This window comes from Hordeum vulgare, chromosome 5H, assembly GCF_904849725.1.
Source record: "Hordeum vulgare subsp. vulgare chromosome 5H, MorexV3_pseudomolecules_assembly, whole genome shotgun sequence".
Classification (NCBI taxonomy): domain Eukaryota; kingdom Viridiplantae; phylum Streptophyta; class Magnoliopsida; order Poales; family Poaceae; genus Hordeum; species Hordeum vulgare.
In genome coordinates this window covers 565,592,325-565,617,141 of record NC_058522.1, presented here as the reverse complement: position 1 = coordinate 565,617,141, position 24,817 = coordinate 565,592,325, and the positions used below count along the sequence as shown (strand labels likewise).

Below are 24,817 nucleotides of genomic sequence, written 5' to 3'. Positions count from 1 at the left end.
TTGGAACGACATGATGAAATGAATACACAACAGCTTATGCAGGTGGTTTACTAAAAATGAGCTCAAGGCATATAAAAAGACTGACATGGTTAATAGATCACCTGTTGCTATAGTTAACTGTAAAGCAACGACTAGTAAGATAATATATGGCCTTTAGAACAAGAGCAAGAAACAGTAATGTAATATAAGAACATGGTAGCAGCTAAGGAAACTAATGAGGTATAACTTTTGAAAAGGTCAATAAACACAGTGAGGCCATAACCATGCATGCCTAATGCATAAGTAACCAGGCTCTGAAGTGTAGAAACAGATAGTAATGAAACATCATATGTACAAAGAAAAATGAAAAAAAAACTGACCTGCAACAGCTCCAACAGTTTTTGCCACATTTGGCAGAGTAAGTTCTGTACGAACACCATCCCCACCGACAGCAGGGCCCCAGGAAAATGGTCCGGCAGTAAGATCAACAAAAGCAAACCTGGAAAAGGTAATTTTGGTTAGAAGAAACAGAACCAATCCAGCCTCAAAAGTACAGGAAAGAGTATACTGTCCCTGAGCTTTGATGGCATGTCTGCTTTGACCCTAGCAATGCAAACAAGGTTTTCTAACCATAGTTATTCATTATATTCAGGCTGTTAAGAGTTATATTATATTTTTGTATAGTTTCCCCGAACTATAAGGGGTTTCCTGCATATTTACCACCTGACATGCATATATATACTGGCCCTTGGCCCCCAGGAAATGCAAGTTTCATAGTTCCTAACATGGTATTAGCCCTAGCCCCTAGATTGAAAAAAATATAGCGCGCGCAACTCGTATCAATCCAATCTCGCGCTGCCACTATCCTTGTCCTTGTCTGTAAGACGGCTATCATGCAGCCACCTTCCTCCTCCTCTGGCTGACTATGCTGCCTCTCCTTTCCTGTCCATTGATCAGCACCTTCCTCCTTTTAGGTTTCCTGCAGTTGGCCTCATGTGGCTCGGCACAAGCCTGTGAAGCCCCCGGTCTCCCATGATCTGTGTTGTTCGCCGCCGGCAGCCTCCAGAGCCCACCAACGATCTGCCCACAGCCCGCGTCATCTGTTCTCGAGATCCAGCGTCGGCCTCTCATCCGGTAACATGCGTCTATGTCGCCTCCTGGTGGCCTCCTTCCATGCAGCTCTGTCTCTCTTGGTCGTTCACCTCCTAGCAATCTAGCTGGCTATTTCCTCTGATTGCTCCAACGCTCGAGATGTTCGACTTGATCGTACGTATGATAACTAGGCTAGTTCGATCATGCGTCTGCTTCCGTTCTAAGAAAAGTTACAATATCTTCATCGTCGGGCTACGTCGCCCAGTGATTTTTTTATGCTGCTAGCTACACCGAGTTTGTTACCTTTATGCGCATTCATATGCATGACCTTTGTTTCTTGGGTGTTCTTTTCGTCGAGATCTCGTGTCCGCCTCGCCTGGTTCCTCCTGTGTCTCATGTCTTTTACCCCACCGATGCCACCGGCTCTTACCACGAATGCTTCTTAGGCTGATAAGGATGCAGCTACGGTTGTTGTTGATGTTGCGGTTGATGCTTATGACCAGCAGGTCTTACTATCAGGAGGATCTTCACACTTATCGTGATACAACAAAGAGAGAGGAGCTACGGCTCTCCTTGCCGCCGTTGAGTCTCTCATACAGCCTCTGCTCCGGCCCGCTCCATTCTCGTCATTGATGAAAACGTCCGGCGGTGCAGAGCTTGGAGATGAGTGCGATGTCTCTTTCTACATATTAGGTCTAGATTTTGTGTTTGCCTTAGTGGAATTTGGCGAGATGTTGTTCAGGAGCGCGTCGCCGTCGCATGCAAGTTGTGTCTGGTGGCTAGCGGCGCTTGCCTCGTTGTGGCGATGGCGATGAGCCACGTGCAGCCTGGGATGGACGCGTTGGCGACTTTGTCAATAAGCTTGTGTCTTACCCTGATGTGGAAGAGGCCTTGTTGTCCGTTCTTGACTCTCAATGCCACAGCGGCGGTGGATAAGGAGCTAGGGAGGAGCGGAGAGCCAAAGCTAGCACAAGAGTATGGAACTCATCATTAAAGATGTGGATCGTTGTGGGGCAAGCGCCCGTGGCAGCGGTTGATTGATGGTCAGCCTGTTAGTAGTAATTTTGACATGCAAGGTTGTTAGCTAGATGAGGTTAGTTACCGGGCATTATGTGTGGATGAGGCACTTAGTAAGCTACATGCATAGCCACGTCGTGTAGCCGTTAGTGGAGCCACAAAATTGTTGGACATGCATGCATGTAGGACTTGATTAGTTAGGTTGTGCGTGTGTGCGTGGGTCTACTTAAGAGGATAGGGTCCAGAGTTGTGTGTGCAGCATGAGGGTTGGGCAGTGTGATGTAGTCATGCAGCGAGAGCTACCGTGTGTGGTATGTGCCATCAAGTCAAGTTTGTGCTCAAAAGTTAAAGAAATCGTCGTTCGTGCGGCATGGTGTTCATCGCCTGAAAAAATCAGTGTGCTCCTTCTTTCACCTTTGTCTGTGTGAGTGAGAGAGAGAGCTGGTTCCGGGTATGTCCCAACATTTGGTATCATGAGCTTGGTTGTCTTGGGCGTCATTCCCTCTGCCGAAGGCGTGCCGGCGATGGCGGCGTTTGCCAGCGGCTACGCGATGAATCTCAGGGCCGTGTGTGAGCCTGAGGAGATGCGCGGCGCTGCGGCTGTCAACAATATGTGTTGTCGGAGCCGGAGGAGATCGCGTATGTCGCCGGAACGCCGGGCATGTGACGCCGGTGGGAAAAGGAGCCAAGCGTTTGTCGCCGAGGAACGTGAGGCGTGTCACCGGCGAAGGAGCTCGGCATATGTTGCTGAGGAAGAGGCTAGAAGGTGGTGGCCGTAGCGGCGGCCATGGCAACGACGACAACTGTTGCTGCAACAACTCCGGCAACGACAAGTCAGAATTAGGAGAGAAAATGTTAGTAGTAATTTTGACATGCGGTTGTTAGCTGAATGAGGTTAGTTAGCGGGCGTTGTGTGTGAATGAGACACTTAGTAAGCTACATGCATAGCTACGTCGTGTGGCCGTTAGTGGAGCTGCAAAATTGCTGGACGTGCATGCATGTATGACTTGATTAGTTGGCCGTTAGTGGAGCTGCAAATTGCTAGACGTGCATGCATGTAGGACTTGATTAGTTAGGTTGTGCGTGTGTGTGCACAGCATGAGGGCTGGGCGGTGTGATGTTGTGTGCGGTATGTGCCATCAAGTCGAGTTTGTGCTCAAAAGGAAAAGAAAGCGTCGTTCGTGCGGCATGGTGTTCGTCGCCTGAAAAAATCAGTGGGCTCCTTCTTTTACCTTTGTCTATGCGAGTGAAAGAGAGAGAGCTGGTTCGGGGTATGTCCCAACACGGCCTTCATGGCTGCGCCTTTGATCCTTCTAACCAAAAGTCGATCAAAGTTATTCCTCCCGGCCTGGGTACCTAAGGGGACGCAGTGCATCTTCAACTCGACGTCCATGGCTTCTTTCTCCGACATATCTGGCTATTGGAAGAGGAGTTGTGGAGAACCAACGTCCCAAGTGGCGTAGTCCCCGACGATGGCGAAGCCGAGAAGATGGTTTGGACCCGATTGTGTTTTTCTATCTCTATGCAGGTCCTCTTCACAAAAGTCAGGGACTTGTCTGTAATATTCATTTTCCTTTCGGCCCTCATGTGATCTGCCTTGTATCACCACATTAACATTAACATGGTGATAACCGATAATTCAAGCTGGAGCCCGGGCTCAGATGTGCCCGACGAACAGTACCTCGATTAAAAATGGAAGAAAAAAAGTTCAAAAAATTCCAAATATTTTGGTGGTCCAAGATGTTTCTATACGTGAACTTCGTGCAAATTTTTGAAAAGTTAGGACATTCTAAGAGCTCCTGGCAAAAAAGACAAAATCAGACATGAACAGTGTTCTCAGACATCCAAAATTTGACTTTTTTACCACAAACTCCTTGAATGTCCAAACTTCACAAATTTTTGCACGGAGTTTGCGCACAGGAGCATCTTGCACCAGAAAAAAATTGGAATTTTTTGAACATTTTTAATTCAAAATCACGGGTACTGTTCACGTCCGGGCTCATCTAAGCCCGGGCACCAAAACGTCGCTCCCGATGATAATATGTTTGCTTACACTCGGTGGTTTGAAGATGATGCTCGTGTTGCAGTTGTTTTAATGCCAGTGTTCTACCTCATTTGCCTCTCGAGTTTATGGGCCTCACTCTCATCTTTAAGATAAGGACCCATTATAGACAACGCTATCAGCTATCTGATAATGCCCTATACTTGTTGGTGATCCGCTAGAAGCATGCTCCTGAGCAGAATACTCCACTGTTGGTGATTTCTACGCACAAAGTTTTGCTATTTGTGCTAGCTTGACTCTGTTCACACTGCTAGTTGGGTACTTGCTAGTGTCGCCAAGTTGTACGGTCGGATTTGTGGAGTTTCGGCGCGTCTACGAGTTCTTCTCGACTTCGTAAGGAGTTTGAGCAGCGTTGTGCTCAATTGTTAGCTCATAGCCCCGTTTCTCTTATGGAGGCACTTTCTGAGATTCATTCTTCGTGTTGAGGAGACTCGCCCACATGGTGTTGGTTTACTTGAGGTTTCATTTGTGCTCATTGCTCGAGCTTCTTCTACGGTGTTTGTTGCACTAGCTCGTTCCTGTTATAGTGCTCCACCACTCTTGCCCTCCTTCTGGTGACAAGGGTCGCTCTTGGTCTCACTGCATCTACTACAACAGGGATGGTCACCGTGAATCTGATTTCTTCAAGAAGTGGCACATGTGCAACATGGAAAACACCTCCTCTTCTGGGACTCGTGCTTCTACTTTGACATCATCAACTGTCTCCTCGACTTAGCAGGTTATTGCGAGACTTAAGCGTCCACTTGTCGCTTCAGGTTCTTCTTCAACGGGTGTTGTAGGTTCTACGACTGATACTTATGGCACTGATACCACCATTACACACTAAGGTACATCCCCGTGGGTTCTGGATTCTATGGCTTCCTTTCATGTCTTTTGATTCTTCCATCTTGGACTCCATAAGATCTCTTGATTTTCCTGTTCATGTTCTCACAGTTGATGGTACTCCTCTTTCTGTTGCAAGTCGAGGTTGTTAGGAAAGCAACTTATCTATATTGAAGGCCCAAGGGGCATATATATATTACACAAGACTTGAGGTGCAAGGAAAGTAAACATAGACTAATAAGGACTCCTAGACTAATACTAATAGACTAATAAGGACTCCTAGACTAATACTAATACTTCCTAACACCCTCCCCCCCTCAAATGCAAAGCGTATGCAATAGCATTGCATTTGAAGAAGTGTAATACTAAAAAAAATGATAATCCAAATCCGCATCTTGAGAGTGTCGTCGTGGCATGAAGAGTCTTCAAAACTTGTCGAGTCGCCGAAGGAGAGAACGAAGAGATGGCACATCAGAGGTAGACACCGCATCACTTGAAGATACAAGATAAGTATCAAGAGAAGATGGGTTGTCGAAAGAAGATGGCACATCAAGAGGAAGACACCGAAGAGATGACACATCAGAGGAAGACACCGCATCACTTGAAGATACAACATAAGTATCAAGAGAAGATGGGTTGTCAAAAGAAGATGGCACATCAAGAGAATAAAGCATTGCGCAAAAAATCATAGTCCACGACAACCGACGACGAAAGAAGCTCGGCGGATAAGGCACAATGGACGTAGATCTACAATGCAAAAGAAGTCCAGACAATCCTATAGAAAACAACAAGGGCAAATAGGCCACTAAAGTTGTATAGAAGGATCAGGACTGGAGAAAGGCTGACGGACTAAGGTATGGTGGACTCGCATGGCATGAGAAAACACAAAATATCAACGGATTTGGTGGACGCGGCGGAAAAAATAGAAAACTAGAAAACAACTAGCGAGAAGAGCATGCAACACCAGACAAGGTGCATGAGCATGCAACACCGGACAAAGGAGGAAACAACCAAATTGGAGCACCCGGCACATGAGGACGTAGCAATAGCAGCAGCAAGCACACACACGTTGGGTGGAGGACAGCAGCCACGTGCTAGGCATAGGCTACACATGCGAGCAGTAGGAGAGCAGCATATCTGCATGGTTGCGCACAGACTTGCAGATGGGGCAGCTCGCACATTGATCTCGTGGGCGGACGGATTGGAACGGCGCCATACCAGTCAACGCAGGTAAGGCCGCATGGCGTCTGAGATCCAATAAGGCGACGGCGGAGAACTCCTGCATGAGAGGCGGCTGCCGGATCTGCATGCGTTGGTTGACTTGCAGACATGGAGAGCTGGGCGGCAGCGGAGATGAGCCAGACGGGGCGTCAATCAGCAGGGTGACGACGCGGGCGGCAGCGGCGGACGGCTGGTCCCGTGGTGACGGCGGGATCCACGGAGGCCGACGGGATCCAGGGCCGACGGGGCCTGCGGGACGGGCCTCCCCGCTCTTCCTTCTCGATCCGATCTAAGACGGGGTGAGCAGCGGCTAGCAAGAGGCGGCGGCGGCCAGGGATCAACCCGGATCGGGAGCGGGGAGTTTGACGGGAGGAGCCTCGTTCCAGCGGGAGCAGCCTCGTTCCAGCGGGATCTAGAGAAGCAGCGGCTACAGCAGGAGATCTGGAGCAACAGCGCAAGACGGCCAGAGGACGATGGCGGCATCGCGAGGGGAGGGAGCGTCCGGCACGAAATTGGATCTGCACGTGCGCGTGCGAAAAAATAACCTAAGGCTCTTATACCATGTTAGGAAAGCAACTTATCTATATTGAAGGCCCAAGGGGCATATATATATTACACAAGACTTGAGGTGCAAGGAAAGTAAACATAGACTAATAAGGACTCCTAGACTAATACTAATACTTCCTAACAGAGGCACTCTTACCATTTTTTTTCAATTCCGCATGTTGCTCATGTTCATTGACTTGATATAGGGAGCAAAAGGACCTGCATATGGTGTTCATTGACTTGGAGAAGGCTTATGATAAGATACCGCGAAATGTTATGTGGTGGGCCTTGGAGAAACGCAAAGTGCCAGCAAAGTACATTACCCTCATCAAGGACATGTACGCTAATGTTGTGACAAGTGTTCGAACAAGTGATGGCGACACTGACGACTTCCCGATTAAGATAGGACTGCATCAGGGGTCGGCTTTAAACCCTTATCTTTTTTGCCTTGGTGATGGATGAGGTCACAAGGGATATACAAGGAGATATCCCATGGTGTATGCTTTTTGCGAACGATGTGGTGCTAATCAATGATAGTTGGATGGGGGAATCGAAAGGTTTTAGACTTAGTAGGACTAAAACCAAGTACATGAGGTGCAATTTCAGTACTTCTAGGCACGAGGAAGAGGACGTTAGAATTGATGGGCAGGTGGTGCCTCAGAAGGACACCTTTCGGTATTTGGGGCCAATGTTGCTGAAGGATGGGGATATCGATGAAGATGTGAACCATCGAATTAAAGTCGGATGGATGAAGTGGAGCCAAGCTTCCGGCATTCTTTGTGACAAGAGAGTGCCACAAAAGCTAAAAGGCAAGTTCTATAGGACGGCAGTTCGACCAGCAATGTTGTATGGCGTTGAGTGTTGGCCGACTAAAAGGCGACATGTGCAACAGTTAGGTGTGGCGGAGATGCGCATGTTGAGATGGATGTGTGGCCACACAAGGAAGGACCGAATCCGGAATGATGATATACGAGATAGAGTTGAGGTAGCGCCGATTGAAGAGAAGCTTGTCCAACATCGTCTGAGATGGTTTGGGCATATTCAGCGCAGGCCTCCAGAAGCCCCAGTGCATAACTGGCGGCTAAAGCGTGCTCATAATGTCAAAAGAGTTTGGGGTAGACCAAACTTGACATGGGAAGAGTTCATAAAGAGAGATCTGAAGGATTAGAGCATCACCAAAGAACTTGCCATGGATAGGGGTGCGTGGAAGCTTGCTATCCATGTGCCAGAACCATGAGTAGGTCGCGAGATCTTATGTGTTTCACCTCTAGCCTACCCCAACTTGTTTGGGACTAAAGGATTTGTTGTTGTTGCATGTTGCTCATGTTCCTTGACTTACCATGAGGTTAGCTTACTGACTCATTCTTGACATTGATTCTTGTTTTGTTCACGATCGTCGCACGCAAGCTCTGGTTGGGGCTGGCTTCACGGTCCTTCCGCTACCACCACTATTGCTAGTCCCTCAGCATAACCGCTTCAGCTACCTACTCCTTCCAACAGTGGCATCATCAACTCGGTCTTCTAGGGTCTATTTAGAGTGTCAAGGTTGTAGCACAGGTTAAGTTACCTTATCATTCTAGTGAGTGAGTGCCTCAGCATCCTTTTGATTTAGTTCATTCTGATGTATGGCACCCGGCTTCCTTCACTTTGAAAGGGGGGAATCGATACTATATTATTTCTATAGATGATTTCTCTCGCTACACTTGGCTTCATTTTCTGTCCACACTCAGTTCCCTGCGCCTATATGTGCGTTTCATGTTGACTCTGATGGCAAGTATATCTCCAAGATGTTGTGTGATGTCCTTGCTGAGCAGGGTACACTTGCACAGTTCGTGTCCTGGTGCTCGTGCTCAGAATTGTGTGGCTGAGTGCAAGCATCACGACCTTCTTGAGACGGCTCGTGCGTTGATGGATCACCCCTCTCTTCCGCCTCACTTTTGGGTTGAGACTGTTTTCACTTCCACCTATCTCATCAACATTAGCCCTCTGTTACTTTGTAGGGTGACATGCCTTTCAAGCTTTTTTTATCGTTCTCCTGATTATTCGGCGCTCTGTTTGTTTCGTTGTGTTGTTATGTTCTTCTTGCCCCCCCCCCCCCCGAGTGCACCAAACTAACCGCTTAGTATATCGAGTGTCTTCTTCGGATACAGTGATGAGCGTACGGGATTTATCGTTATTGGGATCATGTCGGTCATCAGATGCATACTTCTTGGGATGTGACTTGAGTTTGGTTGTGTTTGCTATGTTCTTCTCGCCCCACGTGAGTGCACCAAACTGACCGCTCAATTTGTCGACGGTATCTTCTTACGATAGAGTGATGAGCATAAGGGCTATATCGTTATTAGGATCCTGTCAATCATCAAATGTGTATTTCTTCGGATGTGACTTTTGATGAGTCTCATCCCATCTACCCTCGTCCATCCTCCTCGACCTTTTCAATGTGGGTACCTCTTTCCTCACTTTTCCTTGGCATATCTCACTTTGCCCCACCATCCCACTCCTCATACTCATCCAACGGTTGCAGACATAACGCCGCCATCTCCTATGGTTTCCTCTCCTCACTTGTCACATGATTTTGCACCTTCCATCTCTGGTGGATTCTTTGTCTCCATCACGTGAGACTATTCAGGTGGTTGCTCCTCGTATTCTTCCCTCTTTTCCTCACTACAGTGGCGGAGACTAGCATGTACCCTAGGCCTAGTAACAACATCTCTTGTAATTCATCTTTGCAAATTATAGAAAATCACTAAGGTGCATCACTTAAAGCTAGCTTAGCCCTAGGCCTAACCCGATGCTAGCTCTGCCCCTGCCTCACTATTATGCTTGTCATCCACGTGTAGTGGATGAGTCTACTGATGTGCCATCTACTTCTGATGTGTCGTCTTCCTCGTCTCAGTCGACTTATGGTCTTCATGATCGGCCTCGCCCCGCCATTGACCGCTATGGGTTTTCTAGCGCTATTGTACTTGAATCAACTTCTTATCATGATGTTGTTCATCCCGAATGGCAACTTTCAATGGCAAAGGAGACGGTTGCTCTTGAGTGCACCAAAGCATGGGATCTTGTTTCTCTCCTTTGTGTTTGTCCCATCACTTGTAAGTGGGTCTACAAGGTTAAGGCTCGAACTAATGGTTCTCTTGAGCGCTACAAAGCTTGTCTTATGGCTCGTGGCTTTCAACAAGGGCATGGTTGTGATTACGATGGGACTTTTCCTCATGTGGCCCATATAACCACGGCTTGTTGTGACCTTTGTTCGCCATTGGTTTGTGTCTCAGCTTGAGGTTAAGAATGTCATTCTTAATGGTTAATCGCGTGAGGAGGTTTGCATGCAGCCCCTGCCTGGATATTTTGTTCCTGATAACATAGTCTGTCATCTTCGTTGCTTTCTTTATGGCCCTAGGCCAAGCCCCCCGTGCCTGGTTTTGCCCCCATGGTGACACACGGTGGTTTTTCGGCGAGGGCTCATGATCCTACGTTGTATGTCCACCTTTCTGCTTCTGATGGTGACCCCTTGTCTAATCTGACAAGTTATCGCCATCTTGTTGGAAGTCTTGTCTATGTAGTTGTCACTCATCCAAATATCTCCTATCATATTAACATTTTGAGTCAATTTGTTCCTGCTCCCACTTCGGCTTATAGTCACCTTCTTCGCGTTCTACAATATCTTCGTGGCACGATCTCTCACTGTCTTTTCTTTCCCCACTCTAGTTCGTCGCATCATTAAGCCTATTCGGATGCTATGCGGGCTAGTGATCCCTCGGATGGCCATTCACTTTCTGCTTATTGGGTTTTTCTTGGTGGTTCTATCATTGCCTGGAAAACAAAGAAATAGACAGCGGTTTCTTGTTCAATTCGAGTAAGAGACCGAGTTGCAAGCTACCCTTTCAACGCCAGAGGTGACTTGTTTACGATGGTTACTTAAGAGTTTGGTATTTTCTGTTACTACACCTACTCTGTTCTTGTCAAACAATATAAGTGCTACCAGTATTGCGCGTGACCTTGTGAAGCATGAGCTCAGTAAGCATATTGTTGTTGATGCTTCTTTTGTGCGCGCTGGCGTGTAGGATCAGATTATTGCTCTTGAGTTTGTGCATTCTGAGTTGCAATTCGCGGATTTCTTTACCAAGGCCCAGACTACGGAGCAACATGGATTGTATCGCTCCACACTTAGTGTTGTGGATTCAACATGTGTTAAGTTTTATTATGTTTCCATGTAGCATGTATCGTTTCTTGTAACATATTTACCGCATCGACATGTATATATCCCTTGACCCCTAGGAAATACAAGTTTGCATATTTCCCAACACAGGGACCATTCTGGGATGGTGTTTGGAACAGAATATTCCAATTTTCTATTCCTGTTTTGTGAAAGAATATCTAAGCGAAGATAACCAACTGCCATGATTCACCCAGATGACAGATAAAAATCCATGGCGCTAATTCAAACCGTTTTTATTACCATTGGTATGATACTCCCTCCGTTCCAAAATATAAGGTGTGCATGTTTGACCAAGATTTAGAAACACAATACCAAATTTATATAATTAGATCCATCACGGAAAGAATATTCTTATTTATTTCGTATTTTATATGTCAATATTATTTCTATAATCTCCGTCAAACATATATAAATTCGTCTTGCACGAAAACTGGTGCACCTTATATTCTAGAACGGGGGAGTATTTAAGTTAACTAGACTACAGCCGCAACTCGTGATCCCATATAAACCAAATCAGGCTAGGAATGAGAAGTAAGAAAGAAAGAACTATATTCAACCTAGCTTAGCATAGTGTTGTTCTTTCTTCAACTACCCTATCCCCATATTCCTCAAATCCAAACAAAATCCTTCAAATCCACGTTGAATTCTTCGAAATCCACTCATCTCATGATCAGGGCATTACAGTCCCTTCGCCCCAATCAACGGAGGATGCAGAGAGAAATAGACAAAGAAAGGTGTGCGACTAATTTGAATGTTGATAGAGCCCAACGGCGGGTTGATCTGTTTGGATGCTCTGTTGGTGCAATGTTGTTGAAAGGAGATTATCGAGCACCATGCCCATTTTGTCTTATGGCACAAAGCTCACCCCGGTCAACTCAGTTCTTACTGCTATGGATGCGACTTATCCCTATTGCATAACTCAAGTGGCGTATATACATACACACAAGACTTGGGATACAAGGAAGGTAACATAACCTATTTGGTCGACTGCAGCTGGAGCTTAAGTCCGACGTTCCTGCAGAGAGGCAAGTAACATGCAGGGGGCTTGAATCACGCGAGCAACATCCTGGCGACGACGGCGACCATATGTTGATGCAGGCGCGGTCACACGTTGGAGAAGGGAGCGGGTGGATTCTTCAATGCACAAGTGTTGTGAGGCGGGGAACAGCCAAGCCCAATCGTCGATACGGGAGCGGCCCATCCAAACCACACGTTGGAGAAGGGAGCGGGTGGATTCTTCAATGCACAAGTGTTGTGAGGCGGGGAACAGCCAAGCCCAATCGTCGATACGGGAGCAGCCCATCCAAACCAAGTGGCGTGCGAGACAAGCCTAATCTAGGGAACATGGCCACCAGGTTGATCTGGGCAAGTCGAGGGAAATTCTAGCTTGTGGTGAGGAGATCGAGGAACTCAATCGAAGGAGACTGGAAAAAAAATCTGACCGAGGGGACACAAGTTGCGGCACCATGAGGAAAAACCTAAACCATAGGCTCTAATACCATGTTATGGATGCAACTTATCTCTATTGCATAGCCCAAGGAGCATATATATATATATATATACACACACACACACACACACTATTACACAAGACTTGGGGTACAAGGAAACGTAGCCTAATAAGGACTCCCGGACCAATACTAATACTCCTCGACACTTACTTCTCTTGCCATTCATGCGATGTGTATGCTCAAACTACCACCCCAGATTGTGGAGTACCTGGATAAACGTCGTCATCATTGTTCTAGAGCAAAAACATTGATGATGGTGCGAAGTGCAACTCGATGGCAGCTTGGGACCTTGTTTGCCGTCCAAAGAAGAATGTGGGTTTGGGGATTTCAAACGTCAAAATTCAGAATGATGGGCTACTTCTTAAGCACCAACACAAGTTGTATAACCGAGTTGATGTCCCATGGGCAGCTTGTCTGGTCTACAAACTATAACGAAAGGGATCCCTCACAATATGGATGCATATTCTGGTGGCGGGATGTATTGCAACTGGCAGGCCACTTACAGAGGTGTCACGACTCTGGCGATAAGGAAAACGGCGTTATTTTGGTAGGATTATGGACCTAGAAGGTGCTCGTGGGTACACACCCTAGAGCAGTCTCATTTGCTTGCAATGCGGATGCCTTGGTGACAGACATTTTGAATGTTGTGGATCTGTGTGACATCTTCCATTTGCCGCTATCAATTTAGGCCAGAGAGGAAACCAGGGGGGTCTAGGTCATAACGGTGAGTTTGTGATGCATGGCAATGTGTTGGGGCATCAGCTCAAGGCTAGCAAATACTATGTGTACTTGTTTCCGAGAAGTGCATGCTGATCCGACCTTCAAATGGATTTGGAAATCCAAGTGTCCAACGAGACATTTTAATGTCCAGGACAATGATTATGGTTCTCTCTTATGGCCTTCCCCCCGAGGAAACCGTGGAACACCTATATTCTTCCAATGTGATTTTAGTGCTCATTGTTGGGCTTCCTCCGACATATCTTCGCCTGCCTCTGGATCAAGACCAGAGTCTTTAAATACAGGGAAAGAAAGTTGGGGCAAAACTATGTTTATGGAGATATTTGCCATGGTTGCATATTTGGAAGGAAAGGAATAACAAACACTTTAGGGGTGTTGTGCCCTCACACCAATCCTGCCTTGCCAGATTCAAAGAGGACCCCTCTCTCTCTCTCTTGGTGCATAGATCAAAGTTAAGACTAGAGCCTTTCATAACCTCCTTTGTAAACTCAATTAGGTAGCTCTACTCTCTTTGCATCTCCTTGTTTTATCCCTCCCCAAAATGGCAGGTGTAGCTCACAGTCTTCAAGGTTAAAAAAACTAAGAAAGGTGAAGCGAAGCAGAGTAGAACTTCGCAGACATGCAGTTGTAAAGAATTAAAATATATCTGATTAGCCAAGTATTTGCCACGTTGTAGTCCATCTCATCGACCAGTAGCAAAAATTAGGGTTGTTATTCTCTCTGGTTTCAGAAAATCAAGGGGTGGGATAGCTAATCTGGTAGCTCATGGCATAGAGTAGACATACCGTCAAATCTCAAGGGGTTAATAATGACTTTTTCCAACAGTAAAGCAAAACAAAATCAAAGCATACCTGTTTCTGCCAACCCATATATCTGTAAGGCATTCAGCATGCAAACCCTTCAAATCACTGGATATTAGTGCGCTCTCTAGAACATCATGCAGCTCATCTTTTGCACCATGTAATATCTAACAAGAACACATGATGTTACTTGTATATACATGGTAGGATATTTAGTTTTGTGCACTGATATATGTGTAGCACCTGAACAGCTTTGTCATAAATAATGTCCTCTTTACTCTTTCCTGCCTTTAACAGTTCAAAACCGCTTAAGGCTTCCTTGCACTGTTTTGACCAATCACCCTGTACAAGACATGAAAAGGGCATTTTATTGACTTACACGTAATATTGCACAAACGGAAATGCTGGACTGAAACAAAACATACCATATCCACATTGTCAGTTGTGGTCCATGAAAATGACGACAGGGGATGATTTTCATACAAGGGCCTTTTGTTGGCTCCCTTCTCTATATCTGCTTAATACAAAGATGCTACATGGTAAAATAGCGGAAAAGCATACCATATAATTTTAATAAAAAATACAAGTGAGCTAATAGTGTTCTCTTCTGAGGGGTCTTACAATGAAAATATCAACTTTGCCTTTACAAGGCAGAATTATTGCACAAAGCAAAATATTTGAATAAAAGGAACATCACGTTTCTCAGTTGGGAGGACTGGATGCATAAAATACACATGGCCTTGGCTATATCTCAGTGCCAGTGCCCATCAACTAACATGCCCCAGACCAGATTTTTCTAATGCTCAATCACTGCATGGTATGCATAAAATGAATTCACAAAAAGCAGCTGCCCCAGTTTCCCTGTTCAAGCACACTCTGGTCTGTTGACTGCAGATGTGGATAAAAATATAAATTATTAAAAAGTTAAAACTACACATAAATACGCTAAGCAGCGTTCAAGAAACCGTTTTTAAGCGACGCTTAAGCGCACTTAAGCGCTGAGCGATGGCAAAACGCTTCACTTTTGCCTTAAGCGGTAGATTAAACGGGTTTTTTATTAATTTGGCCAGAATTTGGCTGTTTTCGAACTACTTCTGCTTGTCTGCTAGCACAATAATGGCAATATGCTATTTATCCTATAATTAAACGGGTTTTTTATTAATTTGGCCAGAATTTGGCTGTTTTCGAACTACTTCTGCTTGTCTGCTAGCACAATAATGGCAATATGCTATTTATCCTATAATTAGGCTTTGTTTGGGAACTATTTCCTTGATACTCTGGCAAAATTCTGGCCACATCACCTCTATTAAGTTATGTCTATTTGAACTGAACTGCATTTTAGTTGTTATTTTGCTTGCTATGTGAACCTGATGTGTATTTACTATGGTGTGAACTATATTTTAGATGCTATTTCAGCTACCCATGTGCCATGTTTCCTATTTTTCCTGTGTATATTATTCAAAATCTGTCAAATTCTAGCCAATTTCATTGAACATTGACACTAAGTATCTGACAAGCACAGAACAAAGTTCAACATGGATATTACAGGGATGTCAGATAAAATTACATGACTGTTCGAGAAAATAATGGGCTAGGGAAGTTGTATAGAAACTATGGCAACCAATATCATAACCAACTCATGCAATCCAAAATTTCGGTATACCATAGTAAGCGATATGCAGACAATCCTTATTCAGAAACCTATTTTTCAACTTTGCATTTGCATAGACTAACTTCTGAGAAAGCAATGTTAGCACCCACCGCATATATCTCTTATTTATCCAAATATTAAAATATGTGTCAATGAAGAGTTCTACTTATCATCTATATGTGTTTTCATCTTTAATGTTAAATGTACTCAGAAATCAGAAGTTATAACATAAAACAGGAAAGACAATATTTACCAAAATAGAGTTTTGGGTCCCTTTTAGATTGGAGTATCCGAGCTTGCAGGGTCTTATTCTGAAAAATAACCACTAACATGTCATGTTCCAAAAAATTACAGCTTTACTCACTAAAGATTTAAAGAATAGAATACATTCAAGATCAATAGGAAAATTTCACATTAAATTAAACATAGGTTTTGCAGTATCCATGTATAGAATAAGAATCCCATGGAATTATAGGGCATACACATTAAAAAAATAAGCCTTTAATATGCAGAACTCAGGGACATATGTAACTGTTAGAGTTATATATATAATCAAGTATAGTCATTGTATTTTCCTCAATGTATAAGGCGCTTGCTGCGCATTTCCCACACATGTACATCTATATATACTGGCCTTTCAACCGAACTCCTGCTGCCATGGTAACTGTTAGGTTTTATAGGCTTTGTGAAGCCTTCGCATCTCAACTTTTAATATAGCTAGAAACCCTAGAAAACATTACTTAAGGTTCAGCTTCTACTCATAACACTCTAGAAAATAGTACTTGGAGGTTAAGAAAACAAACAAATACAACAACATATGGCTTCAGGACCAACTTATCAATCGAATCGATTTGATTTCAGATCTTTTTTCTGTACTTTTCTCTACTGTTCATCATCATATCTTCTATATGGGGACAATTAGTGACACTTGTGCTAATCACAACCGTGCATATATTATTCTATTTTTTAGGGAAACATATTATTCTATTTCAAGAGAGTTATGTGTTATGGGTTACTGGACCACATGGGCCAAGCCTAGAGTCCTTGACCATGTCTATGGGCCACATTCACTAAGCCATCCTACATAAATGTATCACCCTTCAAGAGAAAAAAGCCATGATGCCCTCTTGTTGCCAAGCCAACAGCTACCAACTGAAGATATTTTCATGTACAAAAATGCCATAACAACAATATGCACACCAAAGAGATTCATGGAATCAACACTCAACAAGATAAAAGCACAATGATATTCCTCAATTCCTTGCAGGAAGTTTGCTAAAGCATGCAAGCATACCTCCCTCAGTAAGTTGATTTCGGACTCGGAGAAGCCCTTCCTGTGAAAACAGATAGCACAAAATAGATACAAATGAGTGAAAAGAATTAGATGATGTGCTATTGGTTGCCCAAATGTACCGTTACACTTAATAATGAAACAGTGTGAGAAGGAATGCACAAAACGTTACCCGGAAAAAAAAAAGTGTAGAACTTGTACTTTTTCCATCTTAACAACAGAATTAGGCAATTTGAAATAAATAAACTTCTAAAAGGTAGTACACTATCCAACTTATGACAATTGCTCCAAGTCCAGACGTTTCCGGAAATGGGACGGTTGTGTGCAATACATGGCAAAATTGCACAATCAGATTCATATAGTAAAAATAGGTTTCTACATAATTAAGAGTTAACAGAACAATTTAGAACTAAGATGTAAGTCGTGCTACGTAATTACTAAATAATATTACAATTGTTCCACATTTGAAATTTAATGAATTGAAAAGGTCATATGTGTTACATGTAGATTGCACAATCGCTACTGGTTGGTGCATGAAACATGAGATGGCACCATAGCCAAGAGGACTTGGCTTCAAGTCTTGAGTTTCGCACTTTAAATAAAAAATATTTGCCCCCTTTCTATTCACATTTAGGCCTTAGAGCAACTCTAGCACACCCAGTATAACTCGCAAAACCGTAAAATAACCGTCATTTTACAGTTCCGCGCTGAAAAAGTGTCCTGAACAAACTCCGTAAATGCGGCAGACCCTTAAAAAAATTAAGGGCGCGGTAAAAGTGCCCCTCCGACCCGCAAATACACAGTTTACGCCCCCGCCCTGTCGACGCCCTGTATCTCGCGAAAGCGGTTGGCGGGAGGGACATTTCAGCCCTTGTTGGTTCCCTTCCCTCATCCCGCAGCGCTGCCGCCCGCCCGCGGCCTGCAATTTTGGCCATACCCGCCGTCGGAATCACGCCGCCAGACCGCTCCTGAGCCCGCTCCACCGTGCCGCCTCGCCGCCCCACTGGATCCGCCGAGCTGCGCCGCCCCCGGGTGCCAGTCGGACCGAATCGACCCCTGTCGAGCCGCCGCCGGCTCTGGCCTGCCTCCACTTCGGATTTGCAAGTTTGCGGCCACCCCGGTCCGCTGTCGATGAGTCCTTTCATGCCCTTGTCTAGTTCGAAGTAGCGGTCGATTTGGCGAAGAAAATCCGTTCATGCGAGCTCGGGTGTGTCATTTTTGTTGATGTATTTGAGCCCTTGCGAGGAGTTTTTGCTTGAGGATTCGTCCCCGTCGGACGATTCGGACATAAAGTCGCTGCTGGAGAGACATCAGCAGCAAATGGTGGTGGTCGTGCTCGTCGTGAAGGAGTACAAGGATAGGAAGCAAAAGAGACGGTGAGGATCTACCATCGGCCGCCTGTGCATCCCTCTCAACCGCCAACTTAGGAAAGAGATGCTCATGCAAGACTACTTCGCGGAAAATCCAACATATCTGTCGCACCTCTTCCGAAGGTATCGAATGTGTCAATCCCTCTTCATAAAAATAGTGCAAGCTTGCGAGGCAAATTCTCATTGTTTTTACTCAAAGGAGGAACACCGCTGGCTTGAAGGGTTTTAGCTCATATCAAAAAACCTCGGCAGCTATGCGAGTGATTGCATATGGCGTTCCGGCTGACTATGCCGGCGAATATCTTCGCATTGGTGAAGACACTACAATTGAGTCAGTGCGTAGGTTTGCCAAAGTGATCGTCCGCGTCTTTGGCCCTGTCTATCTTCGTGCACCCAACAAGGAAGACACAAAAAGGTAGATGGCAGCAAGTGAGAGGAGAGGTTGGCCTGGTATGCTAGGAAGTGTTGATTGCGTGCATTGGACATGGAAAAACTGCCTGAAGGCATGGCACGGGCAGTATTGTGACAAGTCTCGTGATGCAACAATTGTGCTAGAAGCCGTAGCATCCGAGGATTTATGGATTTGGCATTGCTTCTTTGATATGCCGGGTACTCTCAATGATATCAGTGTGTTGCGACGGTCTCATTTGCTTTCTAGACATGCTAGTGGTCATGCTCCTGCTTGCAACTACATGGTCAATGGGCATGAGTACACCAAGGGATACTATCTTGCATATGGTATTTATCCTTCTTGGTGTACTTTAGTCAAGAGCATCAAAAAAACCAGCACTAGGAAGCATGTTGAATTTGCAAAGGTACAAGAGGCTGCCCGCAAAGATATTGAAAGAGTCTTTGGGGTTTTACAATCAAGGCTTGCCATTGTTCGTGGTCCTGCTCGTTTTGGGGAAAAACAAACCCTGAAGAACATCATGAATTGTTGTGTGATTCTTCACAACATGATCCTCGAAGATGAGAGGATCATGAACTTGGAATTCTTCTACAACAATGTCGATAGCCGCGTGAAGCCAGCTAGAGACCTTGACCGCATACAAGCATTACTTCAGAGATACCGGCAGATTGAGGACGCAAACACCCACTATCAGCTTCAGGAGGATATCATTGAGCACCATTGGCAGAGACATGGGCAGTAATTTCTGCCATTTTTTCATTAATTTCATTTAATTCATGTGTAATTTTCATCATTGTTGTATTTAGAACAGTTTATGTATTGAATTATTATTTTATTTCGGAGATATGAATACTTATTATAATCTGAATGATTGTTGTATAATGATTTGGATATTTGATCTTATGTTTTTTAGTCAATTTCAACAAATACCACGCTTTTTACGGGTTGGCGAGGGCCGCGGCAAAACAGAACCCGCATCGCGGAACTGCAAAACAAAATATTCTGCATATTTTGTATTACTGTTCCGCAATGCAGGTTCTATTTTGCCGCGGCCCTCGCCAGCCCGTAAAAAGCTTCTTTCGTGAACTATAAACGCGCGATAAGGGTCTGAGATATACGGAATCTGCTAGAGTTGCTCTTATCAAGCCAAATATGAGAGGGGGTTGAAGTATATTTTGATTACCTAACTTTCTCCATTAATTCGGGCTTTTACATCTCTATTGGTTGGTACATGAAAGTAAATATGGTATCAGAGCCAAGAGGTCATGTGTTCAGGTCTTGCTTTCACAAGTCTTGTGCATGGAACTTATTAATATTCACATTTCATGTTCAAATACTCATTTGCATATATATAAGGCTTGTGACTAAACAGACAAGAGTGTCCAAATTGGCCATGCTTAGTAATAACAATCTTACATGATGGACACGCATGGTCAACGCCGTAAAAAGATCAATACTGGAAATCTTTGCTAAATCCCTTTGAGTAAATAACAATTGACATACGCATTTAGACTCCGATTATTTAGCAAATAAGAATATTAGTCTCGCAGATTCTACCTGGCCACACATCATCTTGAACCAAGTCTTTAGGAACACAGAATCATGTGTTTTGTACAGCAAATTAAATCCAAAAGGTTCATACCATTAAAAGTTACCAAAAAATGACACATCATGTTCTTGTTTTATCACAATCTTGTCATTAAATGTAAATGAGTACGTCTTCTATCAGAATAATATTGGTGTTAACTACACAAAATGTAATGTAACATAGATATCTGCAAACTCACCGATAACCATACTGAGTACCCTTTTCAATAGGCTTGGGGTTAAGAATGAATATGTTGTATGCTTCTTGTATCTGAAGGTGATCGACAAGTGTTGAAAATACATGCTCCATTTGATCACTGTCCACTTGCCAAATTGCCCCACTTTCACTGTATAACATAAAGAAAATAATATTTGTAAGCAAGATAAAATGAGGGAAATGCGAGGTGGCATCGTAGAAGTGATTGTAAAGGCCATCAAAAAGGATTTCCAAGAAACTGTACGGTAAGCAGGTTTTACCCTGTAACATGTCTATAAGGTATTATCAAAGAAAACTAGAAATAAACTACAAAACCAGTAGCTACACACACACACGCACACACTAAAGCATATTTCGTTGGATAATAAACACACAAATCTTGGATGTGTTATTGTTTTGAAGCACTACATTGCATTTCCATGTAACAGAGTGAGATCATAACTTAAGGTTCTTTGGGATGCACAATCAAAATTGTGGTGTCAGCCTACTGTTGCATTTTCTGGTATATGCTTGCACAATATGACACACATAACCAAATTGCAGAATGTCAAGAACTGCAACAATGTGTTTCAAGAACATCTGACCTGGGATCTGTGAGATCTTCTCTGCGTGATAGAACTTTTACAGCATGTTCAAAGACAGACATGATATCTTCTCCCATGTGTATTGCATGCACAGAAAAACTACACCAAAAAGAAATGGAGATGGAATAATTGATTCAGTACTCATGGAAGCATACCATGGCCTAATTACAGAAGAGGGTAGAAACGTTGCATGATAAATTGGAATAACTGCCTTAAGTGTTGAGGTTCATTACTTGTGATTTATGTGGCTGACTAAAGGAAGATCATATTTCTTTAGTCTCTTAACGGTAGTCTTATAGAACGGGCTAAGAACTTCTCCAACTGGAGGGATTCTCGTATGCTCAAATATGTGATCGATTTTTGTAAACCAGCGCTCCAGTTCTTCAGGTCCCAACTTAAACTCTGAAGCAAATAGAGGGACTGTTAATGCTCTGTATGAATAAACAGCTAATGGGAATAGTATTATTGCATAGGTAATTTACCATGGCCCCCTTTGCCATCAAATCCCATAAAGATGAAGTTCACAGGGATTGAAAAATATATCGAATCAACTTCCGCCAGGTTCATATAGTTTGCAACATTACCTGAATACAACAGAAGAATAAGAAAGGGATAAGTACAGTAGTTAAGACAAATATTTTTTCTGATAATCGATTGAGCACACAATCTTAAGTCCTGCACTATCCACATCTTGTGTTCAATCAATTGCTTCAGATGTGCACATACTAGCCCTGCCATCGCTCTAATCAACTCTCCACACGAAATGAAGCCAAACCTTCAATGTACTATCCTCATCATGAAGCAAAACCAAAAATATGATGGTTGCCAAGACAACGGCCACGCGGCAATAACATATCTGTAAAAAGTACACATGGCGAGTTTGTTGGTATTGAAGTTGCATCTGCCAGTTACCCTGCTCATAAATTCAATTACATACAAACTCTAACTTCCCTTCAATTTTATTCCAGGTCTTAGTCAGCAAGTTCCACTACATACTGATACTGTTGTTACTGGTAAATGACAACAGTGGTATAAACGGTTATAGCCTCCTGATGGGAAAATGGCGATAGGCCCATGGGCAGAAGTTTACCATAGGCTTCAACCAATAGTTCCAATTGAAATTATCACGCAGCGGCGACAACATCCGAACATTTGATTAAAAAAACATCACTGCAGGGATGCTGAAGGTACTGAAAAATAAGCTTGTGACAAAGCTTCCATGTGGTTTATCTGAGGCATGAAATTGAAGAAAATTGATGAGCCAACACAAGAACCCACCAGCTCTTGTGAAGTTCAGAAGCCCCACGTTGATGGAGTCCCTTGACTTCGAGCCCACCAGGTCATCGAACTCTACAAAAATCAAGAAACGCATAAGTATCCCCGACCACATAATGCCACAAGCAAGCAGGAACACCAGGTGCCAGGACAGAAAAATAATAACGAAGTAAGGAGCCGGACCTGTCCGCATGACCGATTCCGTCCAGAACTTGCTCTGGGGCTTGAGGTTGAAGAGCGAGAACACCGAGGAAGAGCCGCCGGGGCCGAGCTTGCGCGTCCGGGTCCCCGGTGTGGTGGTCTCGGCCGCCTCCGGGGACGGAACCTGCAGGCGAAGGGCAGAACGGCGGGCATCAGGAAACCGAGCGGAAGGGGGCGGAATGATCGGATCTGACCAGAAAACTAGGTTCCCGGAAGAGCAGATTACCAGAGCGAGCATGAGGAGGACGAGCGCGGATACGAAGGGGGCGGCGGGTAGCCGGAAGGGGCTCCTCATCTCGCCGGCCGGGGCGCCGCGGCGCCGGACAGCGGCTGCGGTGGGGAGACCGGGAGACGAGGGTTTTGGAATTCCGGATCAGGGGTTCGTCGCTTGCTACTGTCTCAGTTCATCGCGCTTGGTGATGGTCTGATCTCCGATGGTGTCTTCTGTTTCTTCTGTCCAGTGCGTAACATTGGTCGAGTCCATACCCTGGCCAAACGGGCCGGCCCGGCCCGGCCCGCCGTAATCATGTCAGGCACGGCACAGCCCGACTGGGCCCGATTAATATACGGGCCGTGCCGTGCCAGCCCGCGTGACCGGGGTTCAGGCCCAAGCACGGCACGTTGCCTAATCGGGCAGACCCGCGGCACGTTTAGGCCCGCGGCACACTAACTCCCGTCACGGAAAAAAACCTGAAAAAACTCTCGCGGCCCCTCCCTCACGGAAAAAACCCTGAAATCCCCTCCCTCCCGCCCGCCAGCAGCCAGCTGGCTGCCTCGAGCGTTGCGCGCCTGCGGCCCCGCTCCCTCGAGCCCCGCGTCGGCCTCATCTCCCGCAAAAATCTCCCTCGCCCCCCCCCCTCCCGCGGTGACCGAATCTCCCGAAAAACTCCAGCGCGCCCCCTCCCGCGTTCCCGCGTCTCCCGTCCGCCCCGCCTGAATCGCTCGCTCTCGTGCGGTCGTGCCTCGGTGGTCACTCGCTCTCGTGCCCGCCTAATCGTGTCATGTCGGGCTGGCACGCGGGCTCGGGGTGCCGGCCCGAGCACGGCCCATGGCGTGCTCATGCCTGGCCCGGGCACGATTAGGCCATGTCGGGCCGGGCCCGTCTCGTGCCTGGCCTGCGGGCAGCCGTGCCGCCCCGTCAGGCACGGCCCGTTTGGCTAGGTTTGGTGGAGTCATCCTCCTATCTGTCGCAAGACAATCGCGCAAAGTGGTCGCTTCGCTTCCTAGACAGCCCACCACAAAGTGGTCGCTTCGCTTCCTGGGCAGCCCACCTCGAGGGGACCTTGGTTTTTCTTTCCTTTTTTGTTTTAATTTTTTTGCCGGCTTTTCCACCCGGTTTTTCCCAAAAGAGCCAGACTGCATAATTTTTACAGATCTCAAAAAATATTTAATTACAAGATTAAAATCATACATGAATTATAAAAAAAAGTGTTCATGAATTTTAAAATGATTGTGTATCAAAAAATATTGGGAAAATATAAGGAGAAGCGCCGCACCACACCTTTTTCATGCGGGGGCTTGCACAACCTCATTTGCATGCAAGAATCTTTTACCTCATGCTTACATCATCGCATTAAATGTATTTTTTGTATTTTAAAAAGGATTTATCTCACAGATTAATAATTTGATTGAAGATTTGTCTTCATCGTTAGGTTCGTCTCGACGAAACCTTTAAAATAAGATCCCATGTTAACATGTTTCGTTAAAAAAAATCGTCGTTCCTAGTTGCCACATTTATGTCATCATAGTTGTCATCTTACGGATGTCCAGTTGTCATAAAAATTATACATAGTTACCGGAACAATAATTTTATAATTTTTAAATATTACAGTGTTATGTGGAGCTAAAAGATGAGTATTAAAGCACTAACAATAAGCAAGTAAATGCATGAACAACTCAAGTACAATGAATCAAGCTTTTTAGTGAGGATATATCGACATTCATAAATCTGATAACCAAGTTGATTTAATGTGAGAACTACGTGACAAGTAATGTGACAAGTAAGTGATAGTAATCTAGCAAGTAACGATGAAAAATAAAAGTTATCGAAACATATCGACATAGGATCTAATTTTGAAATTCTCGTCGCGATAAAGTTAATGGTAAAAGCGAATCATTAATTGAGATAACGGTTTAGGAGATAAATCTTTTATAAAATACAAAAATGTTGCTATCAGTACTCCTTGGGTGCATGTCCAGCCTGCATGCAGTGCAAGCCCATGCTC

General features: G+C 44.8%; 1 protein-coding gene across 1 annotated transcript in view; it reads right to left on the bottom strand.

Moving 5' to 3' along the window:
- Nucleotides 1–23,047, bottom strand: part of LOC123453097 — a 33,198-nt gene extending 10,151 nt beyond the window's left edge. Inside the window, exons 1-13 of the mRNA XM_045129855.1 lie at nt 22,819–23,047; nt 22,575–22,716; nt 22,395–22,466; nt 21,599–21,700; nt 21,350–21,518; nt 21,117–21,215; nt 20,516–20,662; nt 16,953–16,992; nt 15,912–15,969; nt 14,433–14,521; nt 14,251–14,349; nt 14,059–14,174; nt 360–478 (exon numbers count right to left, since the gene is read on the bottom strand). Coding sequence (XP_044985790.1) covers nt 360–478; nt 14,059–14,174; nt 14,251–14,349; nt 14,433–14,521; nt 15,912–15,969; nt 16,953–16,992; nt 20,516–20,662; nt 21,117–21,215; nt 21,350–21,518; nt 21,599–21,700; nt 22,395–22,466; nt 22,575–22,716; nt 22,819–22,887 — 1,321 coding nt within the window. The 5' untranslated portion in view covers nt 22,888–23,047. The remainder of the gene's footprint in view (nt 1–359; nt 479–14,058; nt 14,175–14,250; nt 14,350–14,432; nt 14,522–15,911; nt 15,970–16,952; nt 16,993–20,515; nt 20,663–21,116; nt 21,216–21,349; nt 21,519–21,598; nt 21,701–22,394; nt 22,467–22,574; nt 22,717–22,818) is intronic.
- Between the last annotated feature and the right edge of the window lie 1,770 nt (nt 23,048–24,817).